Source organism: Neolamprologus multifasciatus, chromosome 11 (genome assembly GCF_963576455.1).
Source record: "Neolamprologus multifasciatus chromosome 11, fNeoMul1.2, whole genome shotgun sequence".
Taxonomy (NCBI): domain Eukaryota; kingdom Metazoa; phylum Chordata; class Actinopteri; order Cichliformes; family Cichlidae; genus Neolamprologus; species Neolamprologus multifasciatus.
This window is the reverse complement of record NC_140449.1, coordinates 3,143,197-3,158,273: the sequence shown is the minus strand read 5'-3', so window position 1 is coordinate 3,158,273 and position 15,077 is coordinate 3,143,197. Positions and strand designations below refer to the sequence as shown.

The 15,077-nt window shown below is 44.3% G+C and overlaps 1 protein-coding gene and 1 long non-coding RNA gene across 3 annotated transcripts in view; both read right to left on the bottom strand.

Moving 5' to 3' along the window:
* Positions 1-14,963, bottom strand: part of wdr26a (WD repeat domain 26a) — a 28,098-nt gene extending 13,135 nt beyond the window's left edge. Inside the window, exons 1-13 of one of the 2 annotated variants that reach the window (XM_085176705.1) lie at positions 14,488-14,963; positions 13,817-13,916; positions 13,652-13,708; positions 12,209-12,345; positions 11,881-11,978; positions 10,289-10,445; positions 9,915-10,053; positions 9,670-9,810; positions 4,408-4,527; positions 2,671-2,816; positions 652-730; positions 420-549; positions 36-230 (exon numbers count right to left, since the gene is read on the bottom strand). In XM_085176705.1, coding sequence (XP_085032831.1) covers positions 36-230; positions 420-549; positions 652-730; positions 2,671-2,816; positions 4,408-4,527; positions 9,670-9,810; positions 9,915-10,053; positions 10,289-10,445; positions 11,881-11,978; positions 12,209-12,345; positions 13,652-13,708; positions 13,817-13,916; positions 14,488-14,786 — 1,798 coding nt within the window. In that variant the 5' untranslated portion in view covers positions 14,787-14,963. Of the gene's footprint in view, positions 1-2; positions 231-419; positions 550-651; positions 731-2,670; positions 2,817-4,407; positions 4,528-9,669; positions 9,811-9,914; positions 10,054-10,288; positions 10,446-11,880; positions 11,979-12,208; positions 12,346-13,651; positions 13,709-13,816; positions 13,917-14,487 lie in introns of both variants that reach the window. The other variant, XM_085176704.1, reaches the window with a different exon arrangement.
* LOC146507607 (uncharacterized) lies at positions 5,078-9,660 on the bottom strand. The gene is made up of 2 exons (XR_014876774.1): positions 7,832-9,660; positions 5,078-7,800 (listed from the first exon to the last, which is right to left on the bottom strand). It is a non-coding gene; the product is annotated as an uncharacterized LOC146507607 (long non-coding RNA).
* Positions 14,964-15,077: the final 114 nt, after the last annotated feature.

The window sequence follows — 15,077 nt, the reverse complement described above, 5'->3', positions numbered from 1 at the left end:
ACCTTTAGCCTTTCAAAATCTTTTCACTTTCATACCGTTCAGTCCCTCTGCATCCTGGACATCCAGGAAGGGCGCAGGTCCCCAGATCCGGATGGTTCCATCGTCTGAGGCGCTGGCCAGCAGGCCGGGCACCACGGGGTTCCAGCTCACACAGTTGACTGTGCGTGTGTGACCAGTCAGCTCTGCGATGGGCAGCTCACTGCGCCGGTGCCAGATGTAAACTTTGTGGTCTGACAAGAGAGAGACGAGCTCATCAGCAGTTTGTTGGATCACACTAATGACCAGCACAAAACCTTCTTTTAGCATCAAGAACAACGTTTGGATTCAATATTTGTATGAATGTCTCTTTATAGAGCAACATTTGTGGAGGACACGTTTTGTTTTCTTCTTCCTTAGAACTAAACATGCTTTGGTCTTACCTTCACTACCACTGGCAATGAAGTCTTCATTGTGCCCCCCGAAGCAGGAATGGATGGTGTAAAAACCCTGGGTGACACCTTGGTACTTCCTCACCAGCACCCGGTCCTGCAGGTCCCAAAGGTGCACTCCCTGCAAATAAGAGCACATTTCAACAATCAGGACAAAGCTGATGTGAAGCAGCTGAGGTCCAAATGAAAGAAACAAAATGTCGGGAAGTAATGAGGAGCTCACCTGAGTAGCAACATTGAGCAGAGCTAACCTTCCATTTTTGGAAACAGTGAAAGACATAATGGGATGGTCCTCCTGCACTCTGCAATGACAACATACACAAACATGTTTATTTTAGGAATGAGGCTTCTGACTGCTCCTCCCTGATTCACTGATCACCACAGCAGACGTCTCAGCATATTTGACATGGCAGCGTTTTTACGACCCATCCTGATGCAATCCTGCTGTTTGTGACACCTTCCAGTCTTCAACCAGAAGTTAATAAGTCCAACTTTCACATGTTAGGTGTATATGTTCAATACTGATTACCACAAATTTTATTACAGAGATAAGAGCAAGTCTAATGATTTAAAGGTGCTACACTACAGTGGTTGGAAATGTCCAGTTTGTGCATGTAAATGGAGAGTCCTCTTCACACACTGAGGTTAATTATGGAGTTCCACAGGGTTCAGTGCTAGGACCAATTCTGTTTACATTATACATGCTTCCCTTAGGCAGCATCATTAGAAGACATAGCATACATTTTCACTGCTATGCAGATGACACCCAGCTCTATCTGTCCATGAAGCCAGATAACACACACCAATGAGTTAAACTGCAGGAATGTCTTAAAGACATAAAGACCTGGATGGCCGCTAACTTTCTGCTTCTTAATTCAGATCAAACTGAGGTTATTGTACTCGGCCCTGAAAAGCTTAGAAATATGGTATCTAACCAGATTCTTCCTCTGGATGGCATTACCTTGGCCTCCAGTAACACTGTGAGGAACCTTGGAGTCATTTTTGACCAGGACATGTCCTTCAACGCACATATTAAATAAATATGTAAGACTGCTTTCTTCCATTTGCGCAACATCTCTAAAATTAGAAATATCCTGTCTCAGAGTGACGCTGAAAAACTAGTTCATGCATTTATTACTTCCAGGCTGGACGACTGCAATTCATTATTATCAGGAAGTCTAAAAAACTCACTGAAAAGCCTTCAGCTAATCCAAAATGCTGCAGCAAGAGTCCTGACAGGGACTAGAAAGAGAGAGCATATTTCTCCTGTTTTGGCTTCCCTTCATTGGCTTCCTGTTAAATCCAGAATTGAATTCAAAATCCTGCTCCTCACATACAAGGTCTTAAATAATCAGGCCCCATCTTATCTTAATGACCTTGTAGTACCATATCACCCTATTAGAGCACTTCGCTCTCGCTCTGCAGGCCTACTTGTTGTTCCTAGAGTATTTAAAAGTAGAATGGGAGGCAGAGCCTTCAGTTTTCAGGCCCCTCTTCTGTGGAACCAGCTTCCAGTTTGGATTCAGGAGACAGACACTATCTCTACTTTCAAGATTAGGCTTCAAACTTTCCTTTTTGCTAAAGCATATAGTTAGGGCTGGACCAGGTGACCCTGAATCCTCCCTTAGTTATGCTGCAATAGACGTAGGCTGCCAGGGTCTTCCTAAGATGGACTCAGTATTTCTTCTTATTTATTAGGATTATTTAAGGTTAACATTGTCTAATACTTAAAGTAGTTTGATGATCTGACACATCTAAGTGTGACAAATATGCAAAAACAAAGTAATAAATAACTCCAAGTTTGATCATATTTGGTTGCTTAGCAAAATATTTCCACATTTCTTTCAAATTAATCAGGTGTGGAGTGATCGAGTCCTTCTAAGGAGGACCTGGTACGAAACGTATCAGCTGACACACTGATGGACGCACAGATATAAGGCCAAACATGACCTTTGTTGGCTGAGTTCAACATACGAGAAGTTATCTGACATTCATTAAGACACTTGCAGTGAATATCTGTGGCTGTGTCTTAAATCTCATACAGGATGTTCTGCTCTTGCTCTTTTGTGAACTGATCCAATAGATTATTTATTCCAGACTGTAACAGCAAACATCTCTACAACCAGTGTTTTTCTCAGATCCTTCAAACTGTTGCAGAGACGTCTCCAGAGAGACAGAACAGAGACATTTACTATTAAAGTAATAATGACTAATGAGTACTTCAGTTACTCTGATGACGTACATGTTTCTGTCTGTCAGGTCCTCAAAATTGTATCCTCGGATGCGTTGGTGGGTGTCAGACGCGAGGACTGTGCGGCCATCACTGAGACACCACAGGCACTGCACCCGAACCCCCTCCCAGGAGTCCAAGAGGTTTCCATCCAAGTCCTGGGAGTTCACCAGAAACAAAGCAAAAGCAGGAGGACGTCAGCCTGGAAATGATTGTTACACTCACTGGACAGTTTGATGTTGGACCAGGTGCAACCTTCTGTTCACTTTAACACTGAATTCATTTTGAGCATCACAGATTCAGCAAAATGCTAAAAAATATTTCTGAGGTTTTGCAGACCTGAGACACAAGCAGTCACCCAGATTTGTTGGATGTTTTTAATTTGTGGTCCCTTTTCAACAATAATAAAAACTAGAATGTGCAGCTCCCGGTGGGGTCGATGCTACCTGTGGCCTGCAGCTCGCTGTCAGGGGAAGCAGTGAAACAGCTGTGCCTAATAAAGTGGCAGACATTGGGAAATTGATGCGTGTTTATGTTAATCATGCTGTAAGTTCATAATGAGAAACAGACAGCTGCAGTTTCTCTGCACTGAAACTTGTTGTAAACGATTCTGTCGTCCTGCTGAGAAACTGTGAGGACAATAAATCAACATGAGAACCACTGATGATGTTGATGTGAGACGTGGTGAATAACAGACACAGTTCAGACTTCATGATTCGATTTATTCTTTAGATTTCTTTAAACTCTTAGTTTGTGCAAAAGTCTTGAGCCATCAGGTCTCTGTGTTAGTATAAGAGGCCAGACTGTCACATCCTGTCACTTTTAAAGTCCAGCTGCGTGAGGCTGTTTTAAACATCAGGACATTAGATGACTATAAAAAAACTGTTCAGGCTACTACATGAATTCAATAAATTTAAAGCTTTCCTGTTTGATGTTGTTTTTGTTGTTATTCTTGAAACCTTCAATAAGTTTCCAAGAGGAGAGTCTGAGCTCTCACAGTGACCGAAGATAAAGAGACGGATGTTTTCATGACTTATACAAACCAAACAGACATGCTCTGACTCGTCAGCAGAAATTACTTCTGCATATTTTTAAGTTACACTTTATTCTAATAATGTCTTGTGAAGTCTTGTTCTCATTTCACTATATATGATCTGTGCGTATCAGGACAATGATGTCAGTGATGTCTCACCGCAAAAAACGTGTGTGGTTTGTAACATCATTTATAGAAAAACTGGCCACACCATTAAAACACCAGATTTTCCATAGTTTACATTATTGAACACACCCATCGTCTAGTGTTTGTAAGGCTCCACCCTCTGTAGCTGTACGTGTGTCGCTGCAATAGACGTAGGCTGCCGGGGATTCCCATGATGCATTGAGTTTTTCCTTTCCAGTCACCTTTCTCACTCACTATGTATTAACAGACCTCTCTGCATTGAATCATATCTGTTATTAATCTCTGTCTCTCTTCCACAGCATGTCTTTATCCTGTCTTCCTTCTCTCACCCCAACCAATCACAGCAGATGGCCCCGCCCCTCCCTGAGCCTGGTTCTGCTGGAGGTTTCTTCCTGTTAAAAGGGAGTTTTTCCTTCCCACTGTCGCCAAAGTGCTGCTCATAGGGGGTCATATGATTGTTGGGTTTCTGTCTGTTGTCCTGCGACCTACGAGATGGAGACCATGTTCTCTGCTCCTGTGTTGGAGCCTGTGGACAGCGAGCACAGTGCCCATGCGGCGAGGATACTCACACACTGGTAGAACTGGCCCCTCTGGCCGCCGGTGACAAAGCGTTTGCCATCTGGGTTCCAGGCCACACTGGTTAGGCTATCCTCGTGGGACTGACTCATCTTTGTTCGCAACTCCCCCGTCTGTACAGTAGAGCCCAGAGACACAGAGAAGATCAGACACCAAACACACTAAACACACAGAGATCAGCTTTCTCTGATTGGTCTGAACAGGTCACATTAAAAAGGAACGTCTGCAGGTCCAGCACAGTTTCACACGAACAGAGCAGCAGCAGCTGGTGTGGAGCAGGACTGATGATCAGTTAACAACGCAGTGAACTCTCACTCGCTCTTCAGCTCCTCGGTGCATAAACACATCGTCAGCCAGGTTTCTTGTAGGCAGCTACTTTTGTTCTAATCCTCTGCACACAGTCAGCTTAGAGCACAAGTGCAGGCAATTTATTGATGTTGACACTTTCTTCATCTTTAACCCTTTAGAGCAGAAATCTTCCAGGCTCGGTAAACTGGCAGCAGGTGCGCTCAGACGGACTACACGAGGAAACCGTTTTACAGTGTGAGCGTGATCTTTGAACATAGAAACCCAGAAGGACTGAAGGGTTTCTTCAGCTTCAGATACAACATCATTAATAGATTTAAAGAGTCTGAGCTCTGGTTGCTGCGCAGCACTTTTATGGGAGGTCAAACTATCGAAAAGCTGGACTCATCACGGCGCCAAGGACTGGCGGCGTGATTTTAAACGAAGGATTTTAAACTTCTCTTTGACAGCATGTCAAATCCTGACACACAGAGATGCTTCTAAATGTAAACATGATGTTCTGACTGTGGAAAAGAGAATTTGCTCCAAGGAAAAGCTTTTTGGGACCGTTTGTAAGGCGCCGATTGGCAGAGGATCTGCTCATTACCATTACCACATCAGTGGTCCCCAACCCCCGGGCCTCGGACCAATACCGGTCCGTGAGTCGTTTGGTACCGGGCCGCGAGAGTTGAGGCTCAGGTGTGAAATGTATAGTTTTCAGGGTTTTTATCGGTTTTCAGAGTTATTTTGTTATCCTTTCTATCGTTAACTCGGTTTTCCTGGGTCTTTTCACGTGTGTTATGAATAAATCTTCTTTTTTTCGGTACCAGTACTAGTTTTATTTTGTTGTATTTATCCGCGACACCTTAAAGGCCGGTCCATGAAAATATTGTCGGGCATAAACCGGTCAGTGGTGCAGAAAAGGTTGGAGACCGCTGGTATACATTATATATCCTGCTGTTAATATTATGTTACACATATCCAAATGTTGTGACAATGAAAACAAATCCAGCATCTTTATTTTCCTCATTCTCCTACGTTAAACTCACCTGTGTGCTCAGATTAAAGGTCGAATGAATCATGAAATCTAAACACAATTTTGTACTCGGTTCATTCTGTGAGGCAACCAAGCTGGTGAGCGCACACTATGGCAGTGCACAGTGTGTGACACTAGGCTGGACTGGACAGTGTGCGACCGTCTGATGTGCTGCAGCTCCTGACAGTGTGTGATTGTGTCAGGCTGCCTGGATGGGAGGTGTACTGTATTGTTTGGCCTGCCACACACTTGAGGCAGCTTGGGCTCAGTGTAGTCTAGGTTTCCCCTGAATGAGTGGTAGTGTGAGAACAGAGGAAGGCAACACGAAGCAGAGCTGCTGTGGAGTTTGCTGCAGTTGTTTTCTCCTCCCTCAGTATCCTGAGAGTCTCAGAGCTGCTTATGCTGACATGCTGCACAGGCGTGTTTCTAATCATCGTCCGAGTCGACACGGCGATCAGTGAGGACTCTCCTATCGCTCGCTTTCAAGTCGTGCACAGGCAGAGACGAGTCCTGGCCTGTAATATTACTACACATATAAAATAATGGGTCGTTCTGCATGAGTCTGACCTTCAGGTCCAGGTCACTGAGACTGGTCTGAGGTTTCATGGCATCGATTTAAAAATCCCAGGCTTCTTTCTTCTCGAGTTACGGTGCATCAAAATGAAATCGTGTCATCACTTCACTGCGTCTCTTAGAATCCAGAGTTAAAAAATGTCTTATTCAAATGTTATTTAAATCACTGTCATACAGACGTTCAGTCGTTTCACCCAACAGGAGAAAGACACAGGATACAACACGTGCAGCAGCGTACAATCCAAACGTTTCGTCCCCCACTGAACAACCTCTGACTGTGACATCATATCCATGGCCTGTTGTGACTGGCCAGAATTCGCCAATGATAACTTCATCATTTCTGCTTTTTACTTTTTTTTAGGAACGTTCATTTAGTCTTTGGTTCATTTACATTTGTTTTTAATTAACTGAAATAAAAGTTAAGACTCGTCTATGATGTGGCCGAGCGCCGGACCCTCACAGCCGTGAGTCATCAGAGCCTCGCTGCTTCAGGTGTCATATTCTGAACAACACAAATGTGTAAAATAAAGAATATATCAGAGAATAAATCCTATGAATATATATTGTAACATGCATTATGAAGTATAGATACAGAAGATTCAGCAGGTTGCTTCATCAGTTATCTCATGATGTGATGCTCAAACCCAAACTTCATCTTCGTATCCCCGCACTGTTGCAGTTAAGCTTTGATCTGACCCTCAGCTGCACTGATCGTACTGACTGTTGCTACATGAACTCGCTATTCAGCGCTCACCTCAACTGTCAGATGTACAAATATTTCCAAGTATGAGATTTGTGCTTGAGTCACAATGATGGGGGGCCTCGGATCGGTCCGTGAGTCGTTTGGTACCGGGCCGCGAGAGTTGAGGCTCAGGTGTGAAATGTATGTTTTTCAGGGTTTTTATCAGGGCGATCGTGGCTCAAGAGTTGGGAGTTCGCCTTGTAATCGGAAGGTCGGTTCGAGCCCCGGCTCCGACAGTCTCGGCCGTTGTGTCCTTGGTCAAGACACTTCACCTACCGCCTACTGGTGTTGGCCAGAAGGGCCGATGGCGCCTCGCTTCTGTCAGTCTGCCCCAGGGCTGTAGCTTGCCTCCACCAGTGTGTGAATGGGTGGATGACTGGGTGTGTAAAGCACTTTGGGGGACTAGTAAAAGCGCTATACAAATACAGGCCATTTATCGTTTGGTACCGGGCCGCGAGAGTTGAGGCTCAGGTGTGAAATGTATAGTTTTTATCGGTTTTCAGCGTTATTTTGTTATCGTTTTTATCGTTAACTCGGTTTTCCTGGGTCTTTTCAGTGTGTTATGAATAAATCTTCTTTTTTTCAGTACCGGTACTAGTTTTATTTTGTTGTATTTATCCGCGACACCTTAAAGGCCGGTCCATGAAAATATTGTCGGGCATAAACCGGTCAGTGGTGCAGAAAAGGTTGGAGACCGCTGCTCTAAGCCATAAAGACGTTGGCACTCACAGTGTCCTGGACAAACTTTCACTAAGACTGGTCCCGTTGTCCAGGAGAAGACAGGGAACATATGAACGCTGAGATCGCAGTATGATTTCTTTACAAATAATAAAGGTAAGATGTAATTTAGAGCTTTTGCTCTTTGTTGAAGAACCTTTCCCAGCTAACAGTCTTATTGAACATGATGCTATAAGCTCGGCACATCTATGTTCGGTAGTTTCAACCTGTCTTCTTTGCAGAACCTCAAACTTCATCAGGTTAATGGCGAGCATCAGTGCACGGCCATTTTCAGATCTCTCTCCAGAGACTGGAGTCTGGTAAGTCTGGCATCTTAGGGTCACCATCTTGGTCCCAGTCCGAGGTCCAGAGCTTATTATCAAGGACGTCTCTGCACACCGGTGCATTGATCTTTGCCTCTCCCCTGATTAGTTGAGTCTCACAGAAAGTATCCCCACAGCATGACGGTGCTACTGCTTCACTGCAGGGGGGTTGGCCAGGTGAGCAACACCTGGTTTCCCTCAGACGTGACTCATTCAGCTCAAAGAGTTTGACCTGTGTTTCATCAGACCAAAGAATTTTGTTTCTCGTGGTCTGAGAGTCCTTCAGGTGACTTTTAGCAAACTCCAGATTTACAGGGGAGTGGTTTCCATCTGGCCACTCTACCACAGAGACCCAACTGGTTAATGCTTTGAGTCATTCATGCTACCTGAGAACGGAGCCTATCACTGCTGAGCATGTTTGGAATCGCAGAGTAAACCCACACGGTGAAAACAGACCGACCAAAGAAAGGCCCTCCATCCTCCTGGACATGCTCATCTCCTTGCTGCGAGGACAGTAGGGCTGCCACAATTACGTCGACTATCAAAATCGTCGACGACTGATTTAATAGTCGACGCGTCGTTTGAAGCTTTGTAAGATCACAAAAGACGCAGGAATAAGTAGTAGGATTTAAGAGTGTAATAACGGACTGAAACAGAAGATGGCAGCACTGCATGTACAAGGATGCCAGCTGCCGTTAAACCCCGAAGAAGAAGAAGCTGTGTCCCAGAATTCATAGCGCAGCCCTGCTCAGTTTACAACAATGGCGGCAGCTAGTTAGTTTTAATATTACTCTTATTATTCTTTCTGGGTCACAAAATAAACGTTTAACATATTTTCAGGCGAGAATGTAGCTGTGTAAACCTCAAATATCTGCTCAGTTTATCAAGACACCACATATTTTCAAAAGCGCTCCGACGTTTTCGGAGACGTCTGTTACCCACTAGCTCGATAGCTAGCCGGGGGCTAGGCTAACTAGAGCCGTGAGAACACCGGACTCCCGCTAATCGTTTTCAAACCCACCGCCGTCTTTCGCTACTCAGGTTAAACATGATATATAAGTCACTTAGATAACTTCAAAATGTTATTGTTTGGCTTTTTTTAGTATTTTATTTGTTCCTGAGTAAATCGGTTTGGCTGAGATTAAAGTTATAGTTTTTACACAGCTGAATAAACGTCAAGCAGACAGCTGATCATCAGAAGTGTGAGATGCTCCAGAATATCCTCCGGTGTCCTGTTATATTTTAGATAGCAAGGAGTTTATTAAACTTCACCGAAACAATCTGCAAATGTCATTAAAATTTAATAAACTATCATCTTGTCTTTATTTTTAGTTAGCACAGACCTTAAACACTTAAAGCTGTAAGTTAATGATAGTTATATAAGAGCAGATGCTGCTGGTGCAATATGCTGTACGTTTTACGTTCAATGGATGATGATCTGATTAGTCGACTAATGCAAAAATAATCGGTGACTAGTCGACTATCAAAATAATCATTTTTGGCAGCCCTAGAGGACAGTACTTCCTATTTTTCTGAATGTGGGTCCCTGGTTACTCTGCAGTTGTGAGCCTTTGCGTACCTGCACGTTCCACAGCCACAGCTCGGAGCAGTCGTCAGGGCCACAGGCTATCAGATAAGCATCATCGGGGCTCCACGCCAGGTAGGAAACACCATAAGCATGACCTTCAAGAGTCTTCATCAACTTCAGCTGCTGGATTTCCTGTGACCCAACACACAAACATGTTGCAGTTACTACAGCCGCTGTAATAACTCACTGACTGATTGTTGCTATTCTGAAGTCTTGATAAGCAAATGACTGGTTACCATGTCGACTTGCCACACGATGACTGTGGTGTCTTTGGAGCCAGTTGCCAGTTTTGTGCCATCATTGGAGAACTTGCAGAACCAGACTTCATTGCAGTGTTCTGTGAGGATCTGCTGTGTGTAGCAGGGGAACTGTTTCCTTTACACACACACACACACACACACACACACACACACACACACAAAGCCTAATCAGAAACATGACACACTGGTTTGCCTCAGACTTGGTGCATAAAGCAAACATACAGATGACATTCTTATCATCTAGATTACGTCTGTTCACTAAACTACATGTTTCATCCTGCAGGACAGCAGAAAGAAGCACGATCAGCTGATGTGCAGCACAGTATTTAACAGCATGTGTGTTTACTGACCGGCTGCAGGAGTGGTCCAGCAGCAGAGACACAGAGTCCAGACCACTGTCCAGTTTGGTGTTGTGGTAGAGGCAGCGCTCCCTCTGCAGCTCCACAGCCTGCTTCAGGAGAGTCTGCAGACGACGGGGAGGCAGCATCACTGACGGAGGCAGGTAAGCTGTGCACACACACACACACACACACACAGATTTAATTTAGAGCATACATCATCATACATGTACCAACACAGAGCAGAGCAGCTATCTGAACGCTACCCCAACAGAGGTCGATTATCTTGTTAATAATTTCACCTCCTCACTACGTACGACTCTGGATACTGTAGCTCCAGTGAAAACTAAGGTCTCTAATCAGAAGTACCTGACCCCGTGGTATAATTCTCAAACACGTACCCTAAAGCAGATGACTCGTAATCTGGAGAGGAAATGGCGTGTCACAAATTTAGAGGATCATCATTTAGCCTGGAGAAATAGTTTGTTGCTTTATAAGAAAGCCCTCCGCAAAGCCAGAACAGCTTACTACTCATCACTGATTGAAGAAAATAAGAACAACCCCAGGTTTCTCTTCAGCACTGTAGCCAGGCTGACAAAAAGTCAGAGCTCTTTTGAGCCAACCATCCCTTTAACGTTAACTACTGATGACTTCATGAACTTCTTCACAAATAAAATTTTTATCATTAGAGAAAAAATTACCAATAATCATCCCACAGATGTAATATTATCTACAGCTACTCTTAGTTCCATTGATGTTAAGTTAGACTCTTTTTTTCCAATCGATCTTTCTGAGTTAACTTCAATAATTACTTCCTCCAAACCATCAACGTGTCTTTTAGACCCCATTCCTACAAAACTGCTCAAAGAAGTCCTGCCATTGATTAATTCTTCGATCTTATATATGATCAACCTATCTCTAATAATCGGCTATGTACCACAGGCCTTCAAGGTGGCTGCAGTTAAACCTTTACTCAAAAAGCATCTCTAGACCCAGCAGTCTTAGTTAATTATAGGCCAATCTCCAACCTTCCTTTATATCAAACATCCTTGAAAGAGTAGTTGTCAAACAGCTAACAGATCATCTGCAGAGGAATGGTTTATTTGAAGAGTTTCAGTCAGGTTTCAGAGCTCATCACAGCACAGAAACAGCTTTATTGAAGGTTACAAATGATCTTCTTATGGCCTCTGACAGTGGACTCATCTCTGTGCTTGTCCTGCTAGACCTCAGTGCAGCGTTTTTTCTACCCACTGTCACCAAAGTGCTTGCTCACAGGGGGTCATGTGACTGTAGGGTCTACCTTACAATATGAAGCACCTTGAGGCGACTGTTGTGCATCTTTGATGTAAGATCAGCCAAATTCATGTCAGGTGGGTTTTTTGGTGATTTTTAAAGCACTTGTGATCACACCTGCATACAAAGATCGTTATTACTCATTTGAAATATTATATCCAGAATATGTTGCTGTTTGGAAAAAAAGGCTCCTTCCAGGGACGAATCATAACTAGTCAGGAAATAACTGGGAACCAGTAAGAGAATTTCAGAGTGGGTACTGGGTATAGGAGTTACACACACTGACATGTGACCGTGTGAGTCAGACTCACTCTGGAGTTTGTCCAGCAGTTTGGTTCGCGATGCTGTGCCTTTGCCCTCCCACTCAGCTTTGGCTCGCAGATCCTCTGCATGACTGCACATCAGGTACCTGCAAACACAAAGCCAGTTACTATCAGAGACGCCCACGGCAGCTTTACAGGGAGCACATACATAGATGGATGTTACAGCTGCCAGCATCTAGAAATGTTTTCGAGGCATCGTGCTTTTAACAAACGACACATCTGTCATCCATCATTGTGACGCAAATACCAGCACGCTATATTTCTCCATCATCATCTCAGAACCACACTCAGCTTCTTCGTGTGCTGGTGGACTGACCCGCTCAGGATGTGGATGCGCTCCGTGTTATATTTGAGCGGCGTGAGTTCGGCTCTGAGGACCTGCAGGGCCTCCAGCACCTTCCCGTCCTCCAGATATTCCAGATATTTCTGCTGCAGGAGTAGGAACTTCATCCGCTGTCGGGAGCAAAAACAAAAACAAGGATTTAAATTATCACCATATTTTACACAACGGCTCAGCCGACGTGTGATAACACAAATCTGTTGCTCACGTCTGGCTATTTTAAAGGAACTTTAAACATCAAGTTACCAACCAGACTAACAATGGCTGTTCATGCTGTGTCAGTGTGATACAGTCACACTACTTTGATCTCACGTTGACGAGTGAACGTCACTGTTCTGCTGCTGTAAAGTAGTTTAACTACACATTTAATCTAATTACAAAGAACAGAAGTACAATTTCAGGGATCTCAGCGACATGATAAAGAAATGTAGTAACTGATCTGTCAGCACGACTCTGTGAGAGATAAATGTGTAAAACCTGCCACACTGCCCTGTGATTAGACACCGAGCTTTGTGTTCATTCACAGACATGTTTTATTTATCTGTTTATTTATAGATTTTTCTTTTGTTGTTGTTTACAGTCATGGTGTAAAAACAAACAGATTTCTAGTGTTAATAATTTAACTGTTCATCTGTTATTTAATCCCTGTGGTGTAGAATGAGTGGACATGTGGGAGCTCTGAAAAACATTCAAACACAAAGACATGCAGTCGACCAGGCTGATGTTTGAGGCTCCTGGACGTTTGCGTGTTGGCTGACTGTCACAACAGTGGCCATGTTTTGAAGCAGTGTGTGTCAGGTTTGCTGGTCTGTGTTTGGTCTGATCTGTGCCTTTAAGAGTTTGGTGTACAGTAATGTTAATGGTCTTTGTAAACAGCACTGAAGCAGGGGTCATTGATTTTTCTAGTTTCTCTTGTTTATTAAATTAAAAGGTTAAAGGTCGCACTTGTTTTTCATTTGGTTTAGTTTGCACGTAGCGTTTAGTTAGCACTCCTTTGGAAGAACTCCTTTTGTTTATTATAAAATAAAAGTTAGCATTTCATCTCAAACTGCTGTCTAATCTCAGTGGATGCAGTAAACAAACCCAAAACAAACCCATGATCATTGCTGACGTGTGCAGACAAAATAAAATGTGTCGTCTTGACTAAAGTGCTTTGCTTCAGTAAGATTAGCGGTGCACCATTCGTCTGTCTGTAAGCAAACCTAGCTAGCCAAACTTGCTGCAGCCATGTTTACTTTAGAAAAGCATACGAGGTGTGATGGTTGCAGTTCTGTTTATAAGTGCACCTATATGATATGCCATCAATGTCCAGTCTGTGCTCGATGAAAGCGGCTTTATTAAGTCCTTCTGATTCTGGCTCAATGTTCAGACTTCACGGTGAACTGATGCTGTCTGAGGTTTGTGAGGCGGTCCACTCACCACTATAGCACTGGGAGAATGCATCAGTGCCTTCAGCTCATTCAGATCACTTTCAGCCTATGTGGAGAAATACACACTCATTAACAGACAAGCAAACCTTTACTACTACGATGACTGTAACAGCCTCCTAAAGGTTAATATGCAGTTCAGAGAACTCGGTTGCACCTTGTCCCACTCTCCTTCAATGACGTGATTACGAAACTTGGTGGCAGAGGGGTGTTCCAGCCTGCAGCCAGACTCTTGCATCAGGAGGTCCACCGTCTGACTGAACAGTGAAAAGAAACATCATGTTATGACTCCTGAGCATGGCGAAGCATCAGCACTCACTGTGAGAATCATCAACACACTGACTGCAAAGTTGTGTCATGTGTGGAATAAAAAGCTGCACTATAACAAGATGAAGGTCGAGCCTTCATATAAAAATGTAACAAGCATTAAAATGCAGAGATGTGTCACTTATCAGAGTCCTCACTGTTACTACATGTAAACAAAACGTTTAGCCACCTATATGACATCTGTGCAGGATTTTCATATTTAAGTTGTGCGATCGTTGGACACAGTGTGATGTCTTCTTATTCTGACGGTTCATGGTTGGAGATTTGCTTAAAACACCACATAGAAGATTTGCAGCGTGTGGTGATGCACAGGTCCCGATACCGCATCGCTGTGTCGGATATAGTTTATTATGTGACACTTTGCCCTGAGCGGGCCTGCTCATCTGTCGCTCTGCAGATAACCGAGTGAGGAAGGATGCATCCTCAGCATCTTCACGGTGACCTGCCATCCCCGCGGCTGATGATGATAACAACACTAGCTACCTGAGCTGGCTCACTTACTTGAGACCTAAATCGTTCAGATGTTGTCCTATGAGCCGGATGACATCCTCCTCAGACTGAGACAGGCGCTTCTTCTTCTTGACGCCCGACCCGCCATCCGCCGCGCCGCTGCTGTTGTTGTTGTTGGAGGCGGGCTGGGCTGCCACACCGTTGTTGTTGCTGACAGCGTTGCCATTGTTAGTTACCGAGATAAGTCCGTTGGAGTGAGCGGCCACGGTGGAGGACGACTCACCATTCTGAGTACCGTTTCGACAGGAGAGCTCGGAATCCCGATCCTGTCCTCCACCGTTAGCCTCCATGTTGCCACGGTTTATAACGGCGATATGGTGCGTGTACGAACAGCTGACAGATCCACGGGGATAACCAAACCTCTGGTGCGGTGAACGTCGGGCCCACTGACCCAGATGCAGCCGCAAATTAAAGCTCCCCCTGCGCCCGAGTCTGTGTTCGGCGGCGTCAGCGTGAACGACAGCCGGTGTTCAGCTCGGAGGACAAAGACACAAACTGCACAGTTAACTCGAAAGCTGCATTTTGAGAATTTCGACGGTAATTGTTGCTGTCAGTGCAGTTAAAGCTGCGTCCAGGCTGCG